General features: G+C 36.0%; 1 protein-coding gene across 1 annotated transcript; it reads right to left on the bottom strand.

Moving 5' to 3' along the window:
• Positions 1–143: 143 nt before the first annotated feature.
• On the bottom strand, positions 144–19,276 carry ABCD3 (ATP binding cassette subfamily D member 3). Its single transcript, XM_029083741.1, has 23 exons — positions 19,263–19,276; positions 18,383–18,419; positions 16,083–16,184; positions 13,143–13,231; positions 12,190–12,259; positions 11,248–11,345; positions 10,481–10,604; positions 9,449–9,505; positions 8,120–8,262; positions 7,688–7,757; positions 7,182–7,251; positions 6,958–7,055; positions 6,788–6,879; positions 6,155–6,243; positions 6,005–6,077; positions 4,835–4,898; positions 4,347–4,424; positions 4,186–4,251; positions 3,994–4,083; positions 3,651–3,770; positions 3,083–3,187; positions 1,630–1,686; positions 144–833 (listed from the first exon to the last, which is right to left on the bottom strand). Exons 1-23 carry the CDS (start codon positions 19,274–19,276, stop codon positions 756–758), a joined length of 1,884 nt encoding a protein of 627 aa, XP_028939574.1. The 3' UTR covers positions 144–755.
• Between the last annotated feature and the right edge of the window lie 2,566 nt (positions 19,277–21,842).

Below are 21,842 nucleotides of genomic sequence, written 5' to 3'. Positions count from 1 at the left end.
CTCAACTCTACTACCATCGTATTTCTCTAACAGAAAAAGGGCAACTAGGGTCAGAGATGGATGAAGCTCTTGCTAAGTTGGGAGAGAACAGGATTGCTGAGCCACAGAGAGAATTACATGGACAGACATATGTTAAAGAAAATCCAAAACCCATGAAAGAACAAGCTTAATTTTTTTTAACAGAAGGAATTAGTTTTGTCTTTTAGGTTCAGTCCACCCTTTATCAGCAAGGGTGTATTGGCTACATCACAAGGCTTGGTCAAGGAAGAGGCTCTTTCATTTAACAGGGAAGAGATCTGAAGATAAGAGAATGTCCTGCACCATGTGAAATAACTCAGAAATATGCATAGAACAGAGCAAAAATCCAAGACTGCTTTGCAGGAACTAGAGAGGTAGCAACCCTAATTTTAACAGGGCTTTTCACTGAAGGGAAAGAAGGTCTACAAAAGTCAAATCAGCTGATTTCAAATGGTTTGCATCCCAGGATGAATCAGGTTACACTGATTTAAGCCCAATTTAATTTAGGCAGGTTTTTAAACCACAAGAATAAGGACATTCTTAGTACATATCAATAATTAAACCAACATATACACAATTAGCAATATCCTACATAACAGTAAACGTTTAACAGCTTGTTTTGTGTTATCCTAGTTAATTTTTTTAAAAAACAAGCTGAGTAGTTTTATTGTACAATGTCTGCCATTCTACACACTTCCTGTAATCATCAGTCTCTGTAAGCAGTTCAGTTCATGATTTTAAGATCCAAATTCAACTGTGTCTTCAGTTATTTTCTTGAACTCATAGTTTCCTCTGCCATCCATATGCAAGTAAAACTGAAATAAAAGAACATATGTTATCAACTACCCAAAAATTAACAGGTCTATAAATGCCTAAATAAACTGTATTTTGAAGAAGTTTTAATACATGATCTTAAACTCAGCTAGCCAGAAGGTAGGCTTCTCTCACCTCATGTTTCATTAAATTCAATTGCCTCTGCAAAAACACTTCACTGTTTTTGTTCATATCATCCATCAGTCTGCTAATAGTCACACCTAGACTTAACACTGCTGTCTTGGGGTTTGTGACAATATACTTAAGGTACACATGCATCCCTGTGTATTAATTCAGTACTTTTCCCACACATACAGTTTGTCTGCATAAAAAGGAATAACAACAGTAAAATCTTAGTGTAGATTTTAGTGTAGAAGAAGAGAAGTCCATGTATTATAGATGAACTTTTTTTTATGCATGGATATATTATGTACCTTGAAAGCAAAAACTCCATGTTGTTTACTGGATTCTGGTTCAAGGGGGTTTTTTTTAGGTTAAAGAAGACAAGTATCTAGTGAGGCTTTCCTATTTTTGAGGCTACTTTTACAGATATATTTAAGGATTTTTTGGTTACTTTTCCCTTCATAACCAGAAGCATAAGAATACTTCAAATAGTACAACTGTATTATGAAAGTAAAACCTTTCAAAAAAAACACAAAAAACAAAAACAAAAAACCCCCCCCAAAAAACCCCCAAAAACCAACAACCAACCAAAAACCAAAAAACCCCACACAGAACATGACCTATTACGATGTAAAATTTCCACAGATATCCTTAGCAAAAGCAAAGACTACATACATCATGATGTTTCCAGAGTGACTTTCTGTGGGAGACAGTGAAGAGAGTAATGCCAACCTACATGAAGAAAATAAAGCAGTTAATTTTTTTCTCATGGGTTAGGTGTTATTTATTTTTCAGCATGATATCAGCTGAAGAGCTTAAAATCATAAACACTAACTTCCAGACTCCATTATTAACAGTATACATGTGTAGCCTTAATACAAGACTTGGCAGTGTAAAAAAAAAAAAAAAAAGAACAAAAAAGGAGCAGGAGGGATTTATCTTTAACTGATTTCAGTACTCTTTTGCTCCTAATGATTTGGCAAAATGCAGAATGAACTGTGCAAAGGAGGCAAGGTAGGAGGCAGGTAAAACAACAAACCTGGTGATTAAAAGATGTCTACTTTAGCAGCAAAAAACCCCCAAACCACAAGAGCTATTTATGAATTATAAACTTAAAGTGACAATTTAAAAATGAATACTCTGTCTTTGTTTCCTTGCAACTCAGTTAATTATGCATCCCTAACAGTAGCACCAATTAAAGGACAAAATGGTTCTGGCAATAAAATAGGGTAACATTTTTTTCTTTCTGCAAGGACAGTTTAGCAAGGAATTTTGTTTTTCAGTAACATCCATTAGCCACTCGGCAACAGTAACTCTAAAACAAAAGTACAACAGAATATTCAAGTTCACAGAATAACAACTATATGCAAAACAGATGTAGAAAATTGTCAGAATATTGATATTAATGTGATAAAAGTAGTTCAGGAAATAATGTCCATTCTGTGCAGAGTCCTCATCTAGTGTCAATTTAATACTACAGAAGGCTCCTTAAGTTCCTGCTTCAAGTTTCAAGCACATATTTCAGGGGATGCACAGCTTTGCTCCATTACCATTCTGAGAAAACTGCTACTCAATAACTAATGTTATTTCAAGCCCATTCTTTCCCAGGTTAGGGGTGTGAAATTGAATCTTACTGGTATTGCACACATGGCACTACATGGAATCTGAAATTGTGAGTATAAGTGGGAAAGGAAAAAGAAGACTATCATCATGTTTTCCTAGAGTGCTTGGCTTTTCATATCTCAAAATAGATAGAAGTGTTAATTTCCATCCTTTCACTTCTGTTGCCCTGGACAAAAGAAACCTCTCAAACAACAAACCCTCCCCCAAAATTTTAGATTATTTCATCTTGACATTTTAAGAGTTGATCTGGAAAAGTAAGGTCATTTAGCCATTAGTAAGAGTTCTATGACATACAGAGGCCACATGTACATCTAAATTATCCTAAGACTACAAAACAATTATTGAATTCTAGTGTGCATAAAGGGTCCTCACATGCTCTTCTAAACTTTTTTTTTTTTAATTCTGCACTAGGCATAGGGAAGCGTGCATCCTTGATCAGCATCCTTGATCATTTTAACTTTCCTCTTAACATACAGAGATATAATTCTAGAAACAAAGAGCTTACCTTTCGGCAGTGGCTATAAATGTAGCCTTCTACATCAACACTAACAGCACTGGTGCACTCATCTAGGATTGCAAACTGGGGCTTATGGTAGAACAACCTTGCCATCTGGAATGCAAACCAAAAAGCTACTGTGGATACAGAACTACAACCAATATATCAGCGTTAGAAATTAAATTAAGAATTAGTGTCCAAAAATTTACTGTGGCAATGGAATTTCTTTTAAGTTGGCACCCACTGAAGCCTGAAAATCCAGGAGTTGTACATTATTTTTACTTTTCCTTTTTTTTTTTAAAAAAAAAAAAAACAAACAAAAAACTCCACCCCAATTATTTTAGAACTTCTATTTATATAATCAAAGTGTAAGGCATGGTAAAAGATCAACATTTCCTATTAAATTTTGACTACAACACTATTTTAGGTTGTTTTCTCAGTATTTGGGTATTTTACATTTTGTGAGTTTCTTTTAAGTAAAATACTAGTATTCAGTAAACAAAAATTGCTTACAATTCAGATCATATTTTTGACCTACATCCTTTATTTATTAAGTATTTATGCTTTTGAGACATACTGCCATTCTCTGTTTTTCTCCCCCGCTGAGTACATCCATCCAGTCTTGAACACTATCCCAGCCTCCTTCACGTTCCAAGATTTGACCCAGCTGGACATTATCCAAGTACTCCTTCAGCACCTTTTATTGAAACAGTAATGACAAATAGAGCTTAAGTGAGCTTAAAGAAATGATTGAGAAAGATTATAAAGGGTTATACTGGTGTATATACTGGTGTACTACCAACCCTGATAAATACGAAAAACAAAGTGCAGTGTTTTTAATAGCAATTTCAGTATTTTTAAATCTGAACCATTACTCATCTTAAGCAAGACAAAAGGGTTCATGAACCAATTATCATTACCTGGTCAGAAATCCCTTTCTTTCTCTGATCTTCTAAAGTATCTGGATATATAACTTGATCTCTGAGCGTTCCAAGAGTCATATATGGTCTCTGAGATACAGTTAGAAAGAAAAAAGTATGTCAAATATTTCTAAACATAGTCAAAGTAGGAAGAAAGAGAACACTATTGTCAATTAAAGTACTTTGCCTCACCTGGGGAACATAGAACAACTTTCCTCTTACAGGTTTTGTTAAACGTCCACCAAACAAAGGCCACAACTGCAAGAAGAAAAAGGTTTCAACTTGACCAAAAAAGTCCAATTACAACAGTGCTTTAGATTCTCCTCCATTTATTTAAAAAAACCTTTCCTTACCTCACCAAGAACACGAAAAAGTGAGCTCTTCCCACACCCATTTGGCCCACAAATCAGAACATTTGCACCAGATCGAACCTAAAAACGCAAAGCCAACACAATAAAAGGGTGGCAAGAAAGTACTGTTGAAAGCTTCTACAAACAATAAGAAAGCTGGTATCCTTGTAGGCTTGTACATAGTACTTTCTGACATCACAATGAGTAATTTCCATTAATAAGTAATTTTTTTTCCAACTAGGTTAGTATCAGCTACAGCTGGAAGAAAACATATTTGTAACAATAAAAACATTTTTTGGGGAAAATAGCTTATTGCCTTTTTTCTTTTAAAAAAACCCTATAATTAATTTTGTTCAGATTTGAGCACACCATATAAGCACCTCTCCATTTTTGTTTTAAATTTTTTATAAATTAGATTACCTCCAAAATTATAATCTTAATTTTAAAATTTTATATGAATATAATTTTCTATGATATTAAAAAAAACTTACCTCAAAGTTAAGGTCTTGAATCAAAACATCTCCATTAGGTGTCACCAATGGAACATGATCAAACCTATTTGTATTGCAACATTTAAAAAAAAAAACAAAAACAAACACAGTTGCCTAAAAGCAGCTAACACTGCATGCTTACTCAGAGACTTAAGGAATAGGGCAAGACTTCAGCAGTACTTCATTCAATACACTATCCCAATTTCCCAGCTATTAACAGCTAAGGAAGTTCTTGAACCAAAAGTAGTGCCTTAGTGTTTAACAAACATCTATAGGCTTGGGTTTTTTTCCCCCTCACATACTTGTTTCCTGAATCCTTCTAAGCCTTTGGTCTCCAAAATATCTTGTGGATATAAACCTACATTTAAGGATGCACTTAATTTTAAACCTGCTAGTGGAAGTGTATTTCATTAGTTCTAGGAGACACAATGAACAACTTATCCATTCACCTCCTGCCTAGATTTTTTTTAATGAAATAATAAAAATAGCTCTATCACATCCTTTGTCATTTCTCCTTTCCCTCTTCCTCCCCCCTTTCCACTCTGCTGCACTATATTCTTTCTACATTGACCAGATTGAGGCTATTTAATCTCTTAACTGGCTTTACTTTATGCCTTTAAGTAGTACTACTATGCCAATATTACATTCCTCAGACTGAAAAGAACTGAGGAATTGATTGCTATTTGAGTACATCAATGAACTGTCCAAGCATGCAGAAATACGAGCAAATATTTTGAAACTAACTACCGACTTGCCCCTGATTTTTACAACAGAATTCTATCATGAAATAAAATCTGTAGCCAAGATATTTCTAAGAAGAAATTTCATAAAAGTTCAACAAAATGGTCTGGGAAGTCATATTCCAAAGGACAGTAAAAAATGTTACCACAAAGGCTAAGTCCAGACAGCATTGGGGGATTGGACTAGATGATCTTTTGAGGTCCCTTCCAATCCCTAATATTCTGTGATTCTGCTAAAATTAGAGGATAAAGATTGACTTACTGAATAGAAATGCTGAGTGGGAGTCTGGTGGAATTATTTGTAAATAAACTATAGTACAACAGGAATTGCATATTGTAATAATGTGTATTAAAACCTCTATTAATAGTGGTAGAGGGGAAGACTTAAAAGCCAGACTACATTAAAAGTATTAAAGTTGTGTAAACATACTTGATAAGGTTATCAGTGTTGATAATTTCTCCAGATCCAGGTATCAAAGGCAAAGCTTGCTTTTTATCTGCATCTTAAAGTAAGAAAAAAAAAATATTAGAGACTGGAACACTACAGACATGCACATATTGCATATTATGTCACATCTACCTTTTTCTTGTGATACCATAGTACGCTGATATTTGCCACTATTCAAGTCCTTCAGAACCTGCATTAATTCTGTAATCCGAGCTGTGAAACTAAAAAAAAAAAAAAAAAAAAAGCCAAACAACTATAAGTAATTAATCTTTAGAAGTTTTAGAAATCCATAGAAGCTCTAATGAGTACTCAAACTGTCAAAAATGAGTTATTCAACCCAGCATAGAAACAGGATGAAATAGGATGTTTACATTTTAGAGTTGTATTGAGGTTGCCCAATAATATTTACAAGAACTTTTTCCTGTAATAGCAGGGAATATACTATGTTTAATAACTTTTCTTATTAAGATGTAAAAATAAACAATAGTTTGTAATAATCAATACATAACTGATTTATAATCATTTGACAATGTCTTTTCAAGTAAGTATTCAAACTGTATGCTGCTACTATTCAGATATGAAATTACTAGTGGACATAATTAGCATGTCTTCAGACACATTTTCAGCATAAAATGTTTTTAATTTCTAGATTTTTAGAACACAGCACATAAGCTCATTTTAATTCTACAGTTTCTTAAAGTGAGATGAGAAACAGCAACAACATAACTAAGAAAGATTATCTTACACAACTACTACTAAGCTTACCCAGCCAATCTTGTCATTTCACGGCCTGCTAGGACTATTCTGCCCAAAGCTTGAGACATTCTCAGTAACATTCTTCCACTTTGGTAGTAATCCTAGAGTGGAAGAAAGTTTCTTTATGTAGACTAACAAAATTTAAATTCAGGAAATTGTTTTAATTCTGTTCTATTTACCTCCAAAAGTTCTGCATGAGTACTATTCTGATGACGAGGATCAGCCAGGTTCAAAAACGGACGACTAACAACCAGGTAACCAACCACAGTGGCAAGGTCTGCAGTTTAATAAGTTAAATATTAAGCTACACATTAATTGAAGCAATAAGAAAAAAGAATTCTCATGTAAAAAGCTTAGCTCTTTGTTATTTATAGCAATCCATTAGCACTGGATAAACACTTACATTTGGCTATTATAGTATCAATGAAACCCATAGAGAATCGGAACAGGATGAAATTATGCAAGTGTTCCACCTGTCAAATATAGAGAAAAAAAAACGGTCAAATTATATCAGTGCCTGTTTTACTATCTTTTATTATTTTACAGAAGTTTGATTCCAAACAGTTATTTTTCAGTAATTCACAAATACCACAACATGCCAGTAACAAGCACTGCACAAGCGTCCCTGTTGGCAAAGACTTGCACTCTAGATCAAAATAATCTATGCTTGAAATTAAGCAGTGAGATAATAGTAATTGTGGTGCGTGAAAAGTGGCAAGAGAAAGACTATTCTATCAGAAACTTGTGTTCTGCTTATAGCCTAGTAATTTATTTTAAGATCTAATGATTGTAGCAGCATAAACATGAAGTCACTATAATTCAATTTATATTAATATATGTCAAGAATCACCATGATAAAACTAATTTAAGTTTTTCTTATAATGTTTTAAAAGATAAAAGTAGTATTACCAGTTTACGGAAGGTTTTGTGAATAGTCTGTTTTTCTCTCAAGTTTCCATTATAAAAAGCAATTTCTTCACTAAAAAAAAACAAAACAAAACAATAAACCCACAAAGAATGCAATTTCATTTTGTTAAAGACAGTCTTTGAAAAAGTCAGCCATAAAACACAAATATACTTCTTCCAGTTACCTTATGAAATAAAGTTTTTACTTTTCCACAACAGTAGAACATAAGCTTATTATATCCCTGCTACAGTTTGTCTTTTGAATTAGGAATATAATGCCCATACAAATCATTTAATAATAACCTGCATAAAGATGCAAACACTTTGCTCAGAACTCATAGCATCAGACTTTCCACATATATTTTAACATACAGCTTCCATTTACAAAACAGTATTCCTTTGTCACTTATATCTTGCCAACAAGCACATGTATACCTGTTTGTAATAAGCCGTGAGTTGACGTATCTGTACTCCCCTTCATATTTTTGTTCTATAATAGTCATCTTGCCAATTGGTCTCCTTAAACGCGTAAGGAAAAACCCTGAAATAATCAAGTATGCCATCATGCTAGCTGGACCCTGTGAATATCAAAAAAGAATAAGAGCTTACCATTTAGACCGTCTCAAATTGCAACATCTGTATTCAAAATGCCCAGAAAGCATGAATCCCTTGATTCTGACCTCCCATGTGTTTATGCTACCAATTCAATTACTCTTGCAATTCCCATCATGTTAATTTCTTCTGTGTTGTAGATACTGTTTACAAATTTTACTAATTCTTTCTTTGTCCCCAGATGCCCTTCCAATCCAGCCTTCTACTCAACTTTCTACTACCACCCAGTGTGACCCCCATGTCCTCCTGCCCTATCTGATCTTTTTATTTCCTCTCCTTCATTTCTACCTACTTCTTTTTCTCTATATTTGCTACTTTGTCATAGCAGTCACTATTTCAATCCCATTCCCTTCTTTGATCCATACATCTCTGACACATTTCCTGCTTCTCTCAAGCAGTCCTGGTAAGCATCTCTTATTCTTCTGGATCCTAAGCTTCAATAGACCAGGACTCACAGCACGGTTAAATATTACTGAATTGTGGCATGGCATAAAGCCAAAGGCATAAACTGAATTTGGCATAAACTGCCTGTAATAACTATTACAGAGAGCAATGCGAAGACATCCGAGACTGGAAAAATCACCTAGGTTCAGCTAAGCAGTCTGTTTTGACAAAATCCATATCATTTGTCCCAGAGGTACTTCTTGTCAAATCCTGAATATTTTTGATAATGCACCATTTTACTAAGATAAAGAATTATTTTTTAAATTATTCAGCTTATCGCAGTGGTGGGGGGAATATAATGGTCATACAGTTCAATGCAAAGAATGGCTCCCCTTCATAGAGGCTGCAAAGAAACAGAAAACTAACTTTCTCCCTTAAATAGAAGTCACACAAGGTATAAGCAGCCAGAAGGGCACTGTACTAAATGGGATTCCCAAATAACTGCTAGAGGAAAATAAGGAACTTTGTTTCTTCGAATTGTTGATCTAATGCCTGAAAATTCTGTTCTCTATTTTGCTTGCCTGAAGATAGAGAGCACTAAAACATAGAAAACCTTAAGTGTAAAAAGTACATATTCACTACATCCCTTCAAATAATGGATGAATCTATAATTAACGTCTAGAGTTTTACTCAGACTCCAAACAGATACAAGGCTATAACCACAGAGAGCAAATATGCTCATAATGCTAAAAACCCCACTCAGTTTACCTGAGCTCCTATTGCACTTGTTAGCTTGAAGATATACAAGACTATATCCAAGAAGGGCTGTAAGAGAAGCATAGGGGAAAAAAAGCATTAGAATACCAACATAAAATGAATATAAAATGGTCCAGAAGCCACTAACCACCCCAAGAATAGTTATAGCTCTGCATTAAGAGCACAATACTGGTTAACCTATTACACAAACTAAATGCTAGAACAAAAGGAATCTCAGCCACATGACATTTTCCTGAAAATATTCACTCAAGAACTGAACATAAAAGCATCATGATCTTCAGATAAAATACATACTGAATAAGAAAGCACTTCATAATCTGCTCACTAAGCAAAGTTGTATTAGACCACATGATTACTTAACTGAAGTAATTGAGAGAAATACTGAGCAGAAGGATAATGCCATATAGTTGGCTATGTACCTGATAGAAGCAATATTCCAATTTGGAAGTATCCTGTTCCATACACTCACTCTCTAAGCTAGAACAGCTGAACTACAGGTTTTGTGGCCAGAAGCTGTTGAACACATCAACTTGTATTTTGCTTTATACTTCTGCTTGTATGAACAATGTAGCATAAAAAAAAAATCGTGTCAAAATTTCAACAGTATTCTCCTTCATTACCTAAAACCCTTAAAATTTACAGCAGAAACAGATAGAAAAGTTTATTCAACCATACCTCTCTACCCAAAATAATATTTGTATGTAACTAAAAGCCAGGTATTGGTTTTCTTCTGAAACCTAACTAGCCGTGAAACTGTACTCATCACTGTTCAACTGCAAAAGAATGCGATAAGAACATGGTAAGTTCTTTAAAAGAAAATTTAATACAAATTATAACCACCCCAACAGTGCTTTAGCAGAGGTAATGGAAAGCACAGAGTGTGAAATGATATAATACCATAAACAATTTTTTTAGCACCATACTCCAAGCAATACACGTAAGTGGAGGTCACTGTTTTGATCTCTGACATCACATCCTAAACTCCCACAGCTATTATGCAAAGTTCTTTCTGGAAAGACTTACCTTGCTAAGGTTTGAGTATAGGTCCACTACACTGTTACAGAATTTTTCCACATCCTGTGTAAGGAGTTGATCTGGATTAGCTATTCTGTTGTCCAGATTTCCCATTTTGTAGTATGTATAAGCTCTGAAAGAAAACAATAGCTGAGTGGCAGAAAAAAACCTCATAACTGGGGATCTCAAATAATTGGAACCCCCCTGCTTCATACAACTGAGATGGGAAGTAATGCAAGCATTAAATGACTGTATGGAGTCAACTTAGCTTGTGCTGCCTGACCAGATCCACACTGAACCTTGCAGAACTGTTTAGGCTCTAGCACGTCTTAGTTAAAACTCAGGCCCATGCTGCTCTATGCACTGCAGCTGCACTTAAGAGTTAGAAAACCCTCACAAACTGTGCATCAGAACACCTGACAACCAAATTCAGTGCAGAAGGACATAAACCACTACTCAAGTTCATGCATCCAATTCAGTCTGCAGGATTATTAGCACTATATGAAGTACTTTGAAAGCTGACCAGTAATGGAAGGAGTACAGCACATTATTTTTCCCACCCCCCAAACTGAGCCAACTTTGTTGTCCTTGTATCTGTGCTGTATACAATCTGAATAAGCTACTCATCCTTAACTCCAAGTTAATTGCAATCAAAAGCCTTTTCTAAACAGTATACCTAACTTTGCTACCTTCTTACTATGTACTTAAAATGATTTGGTTTGATTTTAATCAATTTCATTTTTAAAACCTTTAGAAATAAACAAAATGTTACTTACTTAAGATATTCCTCGTAGAGGTATCTGGTAAGTCTTACTCGGAAGCAAAGTTTCAATTCATTTAGACCATACTTCAGGAAGTTATTCACTAGAGAGATCTAAAATAAGAGATAGTATTTCAATATTTAGCTAACAAGATTTAATATACCTAAATCAGTTTATAGCATAAATTGTGCAAACACTTTAGAACAGGTGAATTCTCCCCTTGAAGTCAATAATACCATTAACACACCTAAGACCAACCATGTAGCGTCTGCAGGACCACTGATTAGGTTTCTGTCTACATTTTTGAAAATTCAAGTTCCCAGTGGATCTCATCACATCAAAAGGTTTAATATAAAACTATGTTCACATAGTATATCTTCAGCTCTTCTGATAAGTTCTAGAAAAAAACCACTGTTTGACAAATCAATCAATTCACTTTTAAAACTACTGTAAACAGGTACATTATCTATTTTAGGTAGTAACAATTATTTCTATCTGGTGCAGGTCAGAGATGTTGATAAGATGAAGGAAAGTTAAAGGGTGGAAGAAAGCCGTAACAAATCTCAGAAGAAGCTGTAAGAAATATAAAAATTAAAGACTGAAATCTTAATCTTTAATTGTGTCAAAAGAATCACAAACCTACAATGTTGAAACATCATCCAGTCCATTAAGATGTTATTACGCAACACTACAGAAAGCATCAGTCAAAACTGCCATCAACAAAACCAACCTGAAAACCTAAACATACCTGTCAAAAATAGCTGCAATCAATATGCATGCTGATGAAGTCTCCCACACACTGGAGCCAGAAAATGAAATGCATCTTAATGCAGACCTGCATGTTAATCAACTAATTTCCTTAGGGTTTAAGACACTAGTTTGATATCTTTTCCTCAACTTCTTAATTTACATTTAAAATATGTTCTACTAAATGGCCATTACAAGAAAAGCACTTACAGCAGGCATCGCGGCAATGAAGTTGAACAAGTATTTCTTGAAATCTTTTCTGCTGCGTCCAATGATAGCACTGTAAAAGACCAGCAGCTAAGAGTTAGTTACTGAAGTCAGAGAAACAAGAAAGTATAAACTAGCATGTCCTAAGAGGATAAATTCTCAGTGAAGCACACAGAGGAAAAAAAAAAATCATCGTGGAAATCTGTAGTATCAGCTGTAGGATCAAGTATGACAGACTTCTGTAAGTGCTAAGTGACAGACTAAGCAATTATCTCCCTTCTGTGCATGCAGCAACTGCCTGCATTAAGGGCTCAGAAATTCATGGTCACACAATACCAGTTCCTTTCCTTCTTGCATTCAAAGATTCTCACAAGAAAGAAACAAAGCAGTAGTTCCACTGTACAAAGCACTGGAAGTCTCTCCTGAAGTACAATATAATTTTGAATTCACATTTCAAGACAAATTCTGACTTTCTTCAGTTAGCAATAAGAATAATCAGAGGTCTAGAAAACACTTTCTAAAACAGTAAGACTGAAAGCATTTTATTTATCAATCTAAAGAGCAAACAGCTCAGTAGGAAGAAAAAACAGTCCTAAAAGCCAAGCAACATGTCTGAGGCTATGACATAGAACCACTACGCTGGTATTCTGAAGTGCACCCTTGGATGTTCCGATCAAAAAAAGATCTAGAGTCTTCAGTATACAAAATGTGACCAAAAGAACTGAAAATCATTTAATAAGTAAATTTTGGTTTCAAAAAAGTGTCCAACAGCAGAAACACAGTTAATTTTTTTTTCTTAAAAAAAAAATAGGGATCTCCTCCAAAAAACTGCAAATACACTAGTTTTCTGTTTTATATAAATAAGCAAGCTATAAAATGTCCAAACATGTTCTGACAGACTACTTGCCCTGTTAAACACAGAAAAAAATGTTTAAAAATAACAAGTTCATAGATACCTTTCAATGACTGTTCCATTTTGAATCATCCAAATATCACAATACGTGCGGACTACCAGCATCACAGCAATAAGCAGCAAGTAACCTGTCTAGTACAAAAATAGAACTGCAACAGTTAAACGTGTATAAAATTAACCACTTTGTTCTAGTAAGTGGCCCAACCATATGCAGTAGAAAACTGTTACCCTGCTGCCCCTAGCTACTGTAGTATTTGCTTACTTTGCAGGAAACACATTAGCATACAATAATTTTAATAAAATATTGATTACATTTTTATGAAGAAAGTTTGACTTTTAAAAAGCTGCATTTGGGCAATACATCCTATTCTGGAAAGGTGATGGAACTGCTCATTCTAGGTGTCACCTCTAAGCATCTGGAGGAAAAGAAGGTTATCAGGAGCAGTTAATATGGATTCACCAAGGAGAAATCATGCTTGACCAATGTGATAGCCTTCTATGATGGCATGACTGGCTGGGTAAATGAGGGGAGAGCAGTGGATGTTATCTAACTCTACTTCAGCAAGGCTTTTGACACTGTCTCCCATTACATCCTCATAGGTAAGCTTAGGAACTGTGGGCTAGATGAGTGGACAGTGAGGTGGATTGAGAACTGTCTGAATGGCAGAGTTCAGAGAATAGCAGTGTCGCCTAGGGATCAGTACTGGCTCCAGTCTTGTTCAACATACTCATCAATGACCTGGGTGAAAGGACAGAGTGCATCTTCAGCAAGTTCACTGACAATACAAAGCCGGGAGGAGTGGCTGACACACCAGAAGGCTGTGCTGCCATCCAGCGAGACCTGGACAGGCTGAAGAGCTGCGGGGAAAGGAAGCCGATGAGGTTCAACAAAGGCAAGTGTAGAGTCCTGCACCCAGGGAGGAATAACTCCATGTCACCAGTACAGTTTGTCACCAGTACAGTTTGACCTGCTAGAAAGCAGCTCTACAGAGAAGGACCAAGGAGTCCTGGTGGACAATAAGTTAACCATGAGCGAGCAATGTGCCCTCATGGTAAAGAAGGCCAATGTTATCCTGGAGTGCATTAAGAAGAATGTGGTGAGCAGGTCAAGGGAAGTTATCCTCCTTCTCTACTGTGCCATAGTGAGGCCACATCTGAAGTACTTCAAGAAAGACAAGGAACCACTGGACAGAGTCCAGTAGACACCTATGAAGACCATTAGGGGACTGGAGCATCTCTCTTAGGAGGAAACAGTGAGAGACCTGGGTCTGTTTAGCCTGGAGAAGAGAAGACTGAGGGAGGATTTTATCAATGATTATAAATATCTAAAGGGAGGGAATCAAGAGAATGGGGCCAGTCTCTTTTCAGTGGTGCCCAGGCAGGACAAGGGGCAACGGGCACAAACTGGAACATAGGAAGTTCCACCTGAACATAAGGAAAAACTCTGTTGCTTTGAGAGTGACAGAGCACTGGAACAGGCTGCCCAGAGAGGCTGTGGAGTCTCCATCTCTGGAGATGTTCAAAACCTGCCTGGACACCTTCCTGTGCAATTTGCTGTAGGTGAACCTGCTTTGGCAGGGTGGTTGGACTAGATGCTCTCCAGAGGTCCCTTCCAACCCCCACCATTCTGTGATCTACTAGACACATCGTATAAGATGGAGGATTGCAAGGATAAAGAAGTTACTGCTATTCGGCAACACCTTTCTACCATAAGTATAGGGTTATATAGGTTGCTAGCGACTTCTGAAGGTTGCAACTCCCCACTCAAAACAGGGTCACTAGTAACCAGTCTGACTTTGTGCCATTGATCAAAAACCTTTAAGTCCAACAGTCCAGCCAGTTTTCCATTCACCTCACTGTCCACTCATTCAGTCAATTCAGTTTGGCTATCAGGGTACTAGGGGAGCCCTTAGTCTCAAGGCCTTGTTAAAATCAAAGTATTCAACATCCTTTGTTCTTCCCTTATCCACATAGGCAGTCATCTCATTGCTGAAAGCAATCAGGTTAGTAAGGCATGATCTGTCATTTGTAAATCCAGGCTGGCTGTTTGCAGTCACCTTTTTGTCCTTCATGCAGCCAGAGTTAGCTTCCAGGAGGATTTGCTCACAGCCTTACTAGACATATGGTGAGCCTGACCAGCCTGTAGCTTCCAGTATACTTGTTTTTGAAGATGGGAGTGATGTTTGAGTTTTTGGAGGATTATCAGTAATCTCTTGTGATAGCCATGACCTTTTGAAACTGATAGAGGCCAGCTCTGTCAGCACTCTCAGAGGCATTTCCAACCATGCTTCTGCCTTCTGTGTACTGCCTTTTTGTGAATGAGTTGTCAAAGGTCCATCCAGGCTGCTGGCTTCCATGCTTGCTCTACATTCTGTATACTGGAATTCATTGCTGTTGTGCCTGATGCATGCTGAAGGTCTAATATATTACAGTTCATCACTTAAGTTCTGAGGTCAATTAATGCTCTTTTAAAAAAACTTCAGTGTTCTAGAAAGCATGAGAAAGATGCTGAGGCAAACAATTTTATCTTGCTAAATTCTAATCCATATTGTTTTCCTGAAATGATGCTAACAGACTTTGACAAATTCACTTTCTAATAAGAGTTGACTTAGATATAAGTTACAAAAGCAAAATTATGAACAGCATGGTATTTAAAGATAGGAAGCACTTGCACACAGAAGCGTACTGCCTTGCACCAAATCAAGCAAAACCCAGATGCCCTTTTAAAAGATACACTACAGACAGCAGTTATTAGCTGACAGTAAATGGCTTATCCTGTAACTGAAACCAGAATGCAACTTTTTAGTGATCTAACAATTGCACATACATGTAGATCTTTATATTAACACGTAGCCATTGTAAAACATGTAGTACAATTTAGTCCTATTCAAGTATATGCTTTTGTTTAAATTCTGATATAATTAGGAAAGAAAAGTTGATTCCAAAACTGCTCATTTTATTTGTTACTGCAGGCAATGCTTACCTCTTTACAAAGTGTTCTAGGGACCATTATTTTCAGGATTCGACATATTCTTGCAATAAACACTCTGTCCACCATTGCTCGCTCCTTCTTTCCCTCTTTCTGCTGCACATAGAACAAGCAAAAGAAAAAGTGAGATTTTTGTGTAATGTATTATTTAAACGTTGATGTGATGTTTCCCCTATCCAAGCTAACATAAATCCTAAGAGAACTAAGCTATCAAAACAAATTGCAATAGGAAGTAGCTGCCATTATATAATATTTATTTAATATCTACATTAAAAGCAATACACAAACAATGCAGACCACAGCATTAAAATATTCCATTACAAGTTATAATCTGCCTTCTCTTAACATTGCTTGTCTCTAGAAGACACCTTCAGCCAGTATTTTTAAAGATCCCTTCCATCATTTCTCTAGACTATCAATAGTTTAAACTGCTTGACTGTACAGCCCTAACTCGCTTCAAGTGCTACCAGAATTTGTTATTCCTTTACTTCTAAAAAACAGTGCAACACACTCCTAGTGAGCTGCAACTACCAGACTTTAAAACCCTCCTATACCCAAACACCTTTTATTTGGGTCAGCTGCATTTGTTTACTCTGTATAACCCTAGCTTCTGTCCTGACTAACCTGAACGCTTTTTAACAAGCTAATGGTCCAGATGTCTTTTCTTTCTTTCCTTTCACAGTTGTGACATAAGAAATCAATCCTGAAAACAGACTAAAAGGCCATACATGTGTACTTAAAACATGTCCTGTCTAATCAGCCTAATCCTGCTATCTTTGCTAACCAAGACTCGTGTGAAGCCTAAGTTAACAATGCCTATAGCAATACTACAACATACTCAGACAGGAAACCTGAAAGAAAAAAATAGGGAGACAGGATAGCAAAGACAAAGAAAGTAGCCTGTGATTCATCATTAACAACTCAGACAATCCTATCAACCACTCTTTTTATTTCTAAGGATGATTAAACCACAGAAACTTGCACAAAGAGCCCACTGCCCAACTTGATCTCTTCACTTACTGTTTACAGATGCAACATAATGGACAACAAGTGCAAACTCTGAGCCCCAGCAAACACAAATTTACTCTGTGGATGAGCCTACACCTGTTTTTCACAGGATGAAGTCAACTATAGTCCTGTCCTTTTCCAAAATTATGTGAATGCAAACTACAGATAAAAATTCTAGACAGACAGGATATTATATGGTAATGATAAAAATATTTTAATTTAGAAACATTTACCTAAAAATTCAAGTAATCCCAACAAGTAGAGACTACTGCCCAGGCCTAATGAAGCATGACCCTACACATTATCGCTCCTCTGTAACAGAAATGACAGGCACAATGTCTGATGTGCAAAGTTTCTAGGAGTACCTAAGAATGTTTGATGTCTGACCTGAACCTGCTCTCCTTCTCTATTAATCTATTCCCCATTTCTACTTCTGCATTGCACTTATATTCATGCCAGTATCTTCTATTCCGGAGTTGTTTTTTTTCTTGTACTGTTAATACCTCATCCAGTATAATTATATCCAAGATGGGTAGGAATAAGAGAAAGCCAATTAAGATTTTTACAAATAGGTATCATTATGCAAAATACAAGTGTTTATGGCAGATAGTGCAGCCAAGGTCTGGCTAGAAGCCAACATGATGCTTGCATGCACCTTTATATTTTTCTAGTGCAAGCCTTTTAAGTTTTCAGCAAAGATGGTAGTACGTGGAATAGTTATCTATTCATACCACCTTATGGCCCAATATTTTTAATCATTATTTTTGTCTTTTGGGCTGTCATATTTTATTTGAATGTGAGATAAACTTGACTTAAAGGAATATAATATATCCTTAAAAAAAAAAAAAAAAAAGACCAGGGAAATACCAAATCTCCTACCAGAAATTTGAAGTACTTTTTAATAATTGTCAGACTACATCTTGTTCTATACCTTTTTCTTTTAGATAAAAAGCAAATACAAGTCACACGAAATCTACAGGCAGCTGTTTGTTGCTATGCATACAGCCAAACTTAAAACACTAGCCCTTAAACATTCATAAGGCACAAAGAGATTAAAAAGCACATGGTACACATCAAGCACCTATCATCATGCAGTCAAACTTCAGCCACATGTGATTAACCTGATTTTTCCATTTGTTTCACCAATGCAAGTCTGAAAGTATCATTCAAACCACATCTGCACTATAGCCATCATTCTGTCCAAAATAAAATTACAACTATGGGAATTAAAGGAAAAAAGTATTATTTAAAGTTATTTAAACTATATTACATGAAGAAAGAATTACCTCATTGTTTTGCAATGCTTGTTTTCCACTTCTTTTACTGTAAAGGAAAAAATAAAGAATTTTGTTATTTAACACATTTAACAGCATTTCTTCATCTTGATCTCTACACAGAAGAGACAAAAGGGAAATCTTGGGATTATATCCTTATGTATGTCTTTCAAAGCAGCACTATGTCTTCACAGTAGGGTTACCTTCTATGTCAAACTTATGTGCTGTTTTTCTACAATTTAAATGAAACCTTATTCCTTCCAGCATTCAGTTTCATGTAGGGAAACAGCATCTCCCTCTTTCACCTCCAAGTTCTGCTTTACCTTGGCTTCTGTATCCTCACCTCCTAGTGTTTTTCTATTCCTCACACATACTTTACAAGCGTGGCTACATAGTTCCACTGACCACAAATAAAAACTACTTGAATGCAGATTCAGCAATCCAACTTTGAAGATTTGCAATATTTACATAAGCCAAACAGATTTGTTTTACATTATATTTGACTTTCAAGTAACACATTTTACTATATATACATAAAGATTATTTGTTCATAAACATACACTGCAGGGGAAAAAAGTCAGATCCTATAAAACCAAGTTCCTGCAAAGATGTGCACCGGAAGGGGAGCTAGTTTTTATTCTGTCCTTTTTCCTTCCCCTGTATTTTACAGGGCAGTTAGAAGAAAAATATTTCTCAACTAGTGCTAAGCAAACATTCAAAAGCACAATGCTATTCTCATTTAAAGAAAGGCAAACTGACATATAAGGCAGTTATAGTTTGTCTTTCTTCCTTTCTGAACATTCAAGCGTCAGATAAGCACATGAAGCTGTTGGGAGAGCTTATGCATATGTAGTTTAAGAGTGACAGCTAACCATGTTAAATTGTAACCTACCACTTCTCAACCATCATACTAAAACACTGAGAGCATGTTGCCTTAAAATTAATTAGAGACTACATCCTGGCGATGTAGGAGCAACATATTGCTGGTACAAGAAACCCCTCAATATATCTTGTAATTTTTCAAAGTACAAAAGATTGACCTATTTTTTAAAAAGTATTCTTAAGTATGGATCAGTCCAATCACATCTGGTTTGGGACTAGGAGGAAAGTAGTATTCTTAGGTGTGAGAAAGTCATTATCAAACTACCTGGGTATTTCCCTAGAGGATTCATGACTTGCTGTAAGGCAAAACTAAAGTATGCTGCTCTTCCAGATATGCTATAATAATTCCTAACCTTGTGGCTTCAAGGCCTGCCAATGTTTGAAGTCACAACACTCATAATAAACAAACTATTTCAGCTTTAAAAGGATCAAAAGTGAATACATTAAAGTAGTAATATATTAAGAAGATGAGGCCCAGAATTATTCTGGCAGCTGAATACCTTTGATGTATTTATTCATAATTTTTTCCCCTACAGTACCTGTTGAGAGAAACTCAGCAGCTGAAACTGATTATCCATTAAAGAGAAAGGACTGTTCAGAAATAGTGATCTTATATGTAACTGTGAACTCACATTTAATTAGAATTTATACTTATAAAGTTTAAGATAAAAATTAAGTACTTGTAAAATCAAAACCTAATGAAAAGAGAGCTTTATCTGTGCTTTGTTCCCTTTTTCTAAAAAAAATAAAAATCCCGCAAGCTCAAAACAAGACTAATATTTCAATAAGAAAGGAAACAATCTTATATGAAGTATAGATTATCTAGAAGCAGAAAAATAAATGTGGCTACATAGCTCCAAAAACATTGCTCTTGCTATTAAAAATAAAAATCCATTGTTATTTCAACAAGTAGAACCATTTTACTTGCAACAAAAGACTGTGACACAGTTCTGCCTGAAAGAAAACTTCCACAGGCTGATTACTGTAGAACTTTTCCTTCTCAAGAGTCTCATTTTTTCCGTCTGATACCTACCGGCACTACTCCAGAGTCCATTACACTACTGTAGAACTTTGTGAGAATTGTGGTTGCATTCTCATTGAATTTAAAGACTAAATAACACCCTCAATTAGTCAGCAAGAATACAACGAGACTATCTGGTTACAGCAGAGAGCTCTAACATTTGGAATAGACTCAAGGTCTCTATTATTCCAGACCTCTCATTTACTTAATGCTGGAGCACTCATTTACTTAATGCTGAAGCATCACAAGCCTTATTGGTGAAGGAAGGTAAGTGCTACATGCTGTCCAAATTCTCTGCTGCAAGTAACTCCTCTGGTATAGGGGCCATCGTTGAGCAGCACAGTAGAAACACAAGGCTGCCTTTTACCACATTGGTGACTTTAGTGATGACCCTGTGCACACAGAGCACTCTCCAGTTTGCGTTACGCTGTGCTTTTTATTATCCTAGGAGCGCCCTGAAGCTCAGGCGCTACTGATGCTTGACTTGGGGATCTGGTAGGGTAAGAGCTATGGTGCAGCTCAGGTTAGTGCAATTCATCACATGCTTATTCAAATCAGGCAGATACTACCAAATTGCAGAACAGCTCTACTTTTGATCTTTACTGTAGTTACTCTCACTTCATCACGAGGTACTCGCAATGAAACCCTTCCCTGAGTGTATGTATTGAGGTTGAAGCTGGACAGGCTGGGACAATGAAAGATTCCAAATTAAAACAACTTCCAGACAGTTTGAATGGAGTACCACTAGATTCAGCAGTGATGTGAAACATGTCCCACAGAGAACACACTTCTGTTCCTCTTTACCTCCAAGTCAGAACTATACAGTTACTATTCACCGTGCATTTCTCACCTTCTCCTATGTCAGAAAGTCCTGAGATTTTATTCCTGTCCTTCCCTGGATCTGGATTGCTTTTTTACTTCCAACCATCAGTTTCCCTAAGGCATTAGATTTTATCAAAAAGAATTTAACAGTTACATTACAAATACTAAGACAATACAGAACCTTGCTTTAGGTGACCCCCCCAAAAAAGTACAGTGACAAAATAAGACTACAAGAACAAATATTCAAAAGACAACTTTATGGCAAGAGAAAGAAAGTATGACATAGAATAAGATACCAAGTACCTTTGGTTCAGATGATCCATCTACAAAATAAACTTCCAGAATACCTAGACTAAGTAATTCTGTAAAAATCTTCCTCTATACTGGGGATGGGGAGAGAAGGAGCTTCTATAATGACTCAGTCCTATTAAAATAATAATTTTTAAAACTGCAGCTTTCATCTCCTTCATGTGACAATCTATAGTAACAAAATATAAAGATCAGCATGAGTTTAACCTACATAAATTTTCATGGTGTTTCCTCTGACTTCATGCTAAACAAAACAAAGCATTCTTTCAAAATTATCCTCCATGCTCGTGGCGTTTAAACTCAGACTCAAACCAAACTAAGACTTCAGTGACTACAACAGGTGTACACCAGGGGCCCCTTTTAGCTACAGGAATGTCTTAGACATCTTATCAAGGTTACCATTTATCATAGGGAGTACTAGGATCAGTTTTGAACTCC

Source organism: Antrostomus carolinensis, unplaced genomic scaffold (assembly GCF_000700745.2).
Source record: "Antrostomus carolinensis isolate BGI_N321 unplaced genomic scaffold, ASM70074v2 scaffold1872, whole genome shotgun sequence".
Classification (NCBI taxonomy): domain Eukaryota; kingdom Metazoa; phylum Chordata; class Aves; order Caprimulgiformes; family Caprimulgidae; genus Antrostomus; species Antrostomus carolinensis.
Note: the sequence above shows the minus strand (reverse complement) of the source record. Positions and strands in the feature narration are given on the sequence as shown.

Bases quoted from the DNA above. Each gene is read 5' to 3' on its own strand.
- ABCD3 (XM_029083741.1), bottom strand. The intron at 10,605-11,247 runs GTAAGTAACATT...GTTTTCTTTCAG, and splicing joins CTCTACGAGGAATATCTTAA to AGCTTATACATACTACAAAA. The intron at 3,188-3,650 runs GTATGTCTCAAA...TTTGCATTCCAG, and splicing joins GAGAAAAACAGAGAATGGCA to ATGGCAAGGTTGTTCTACCA.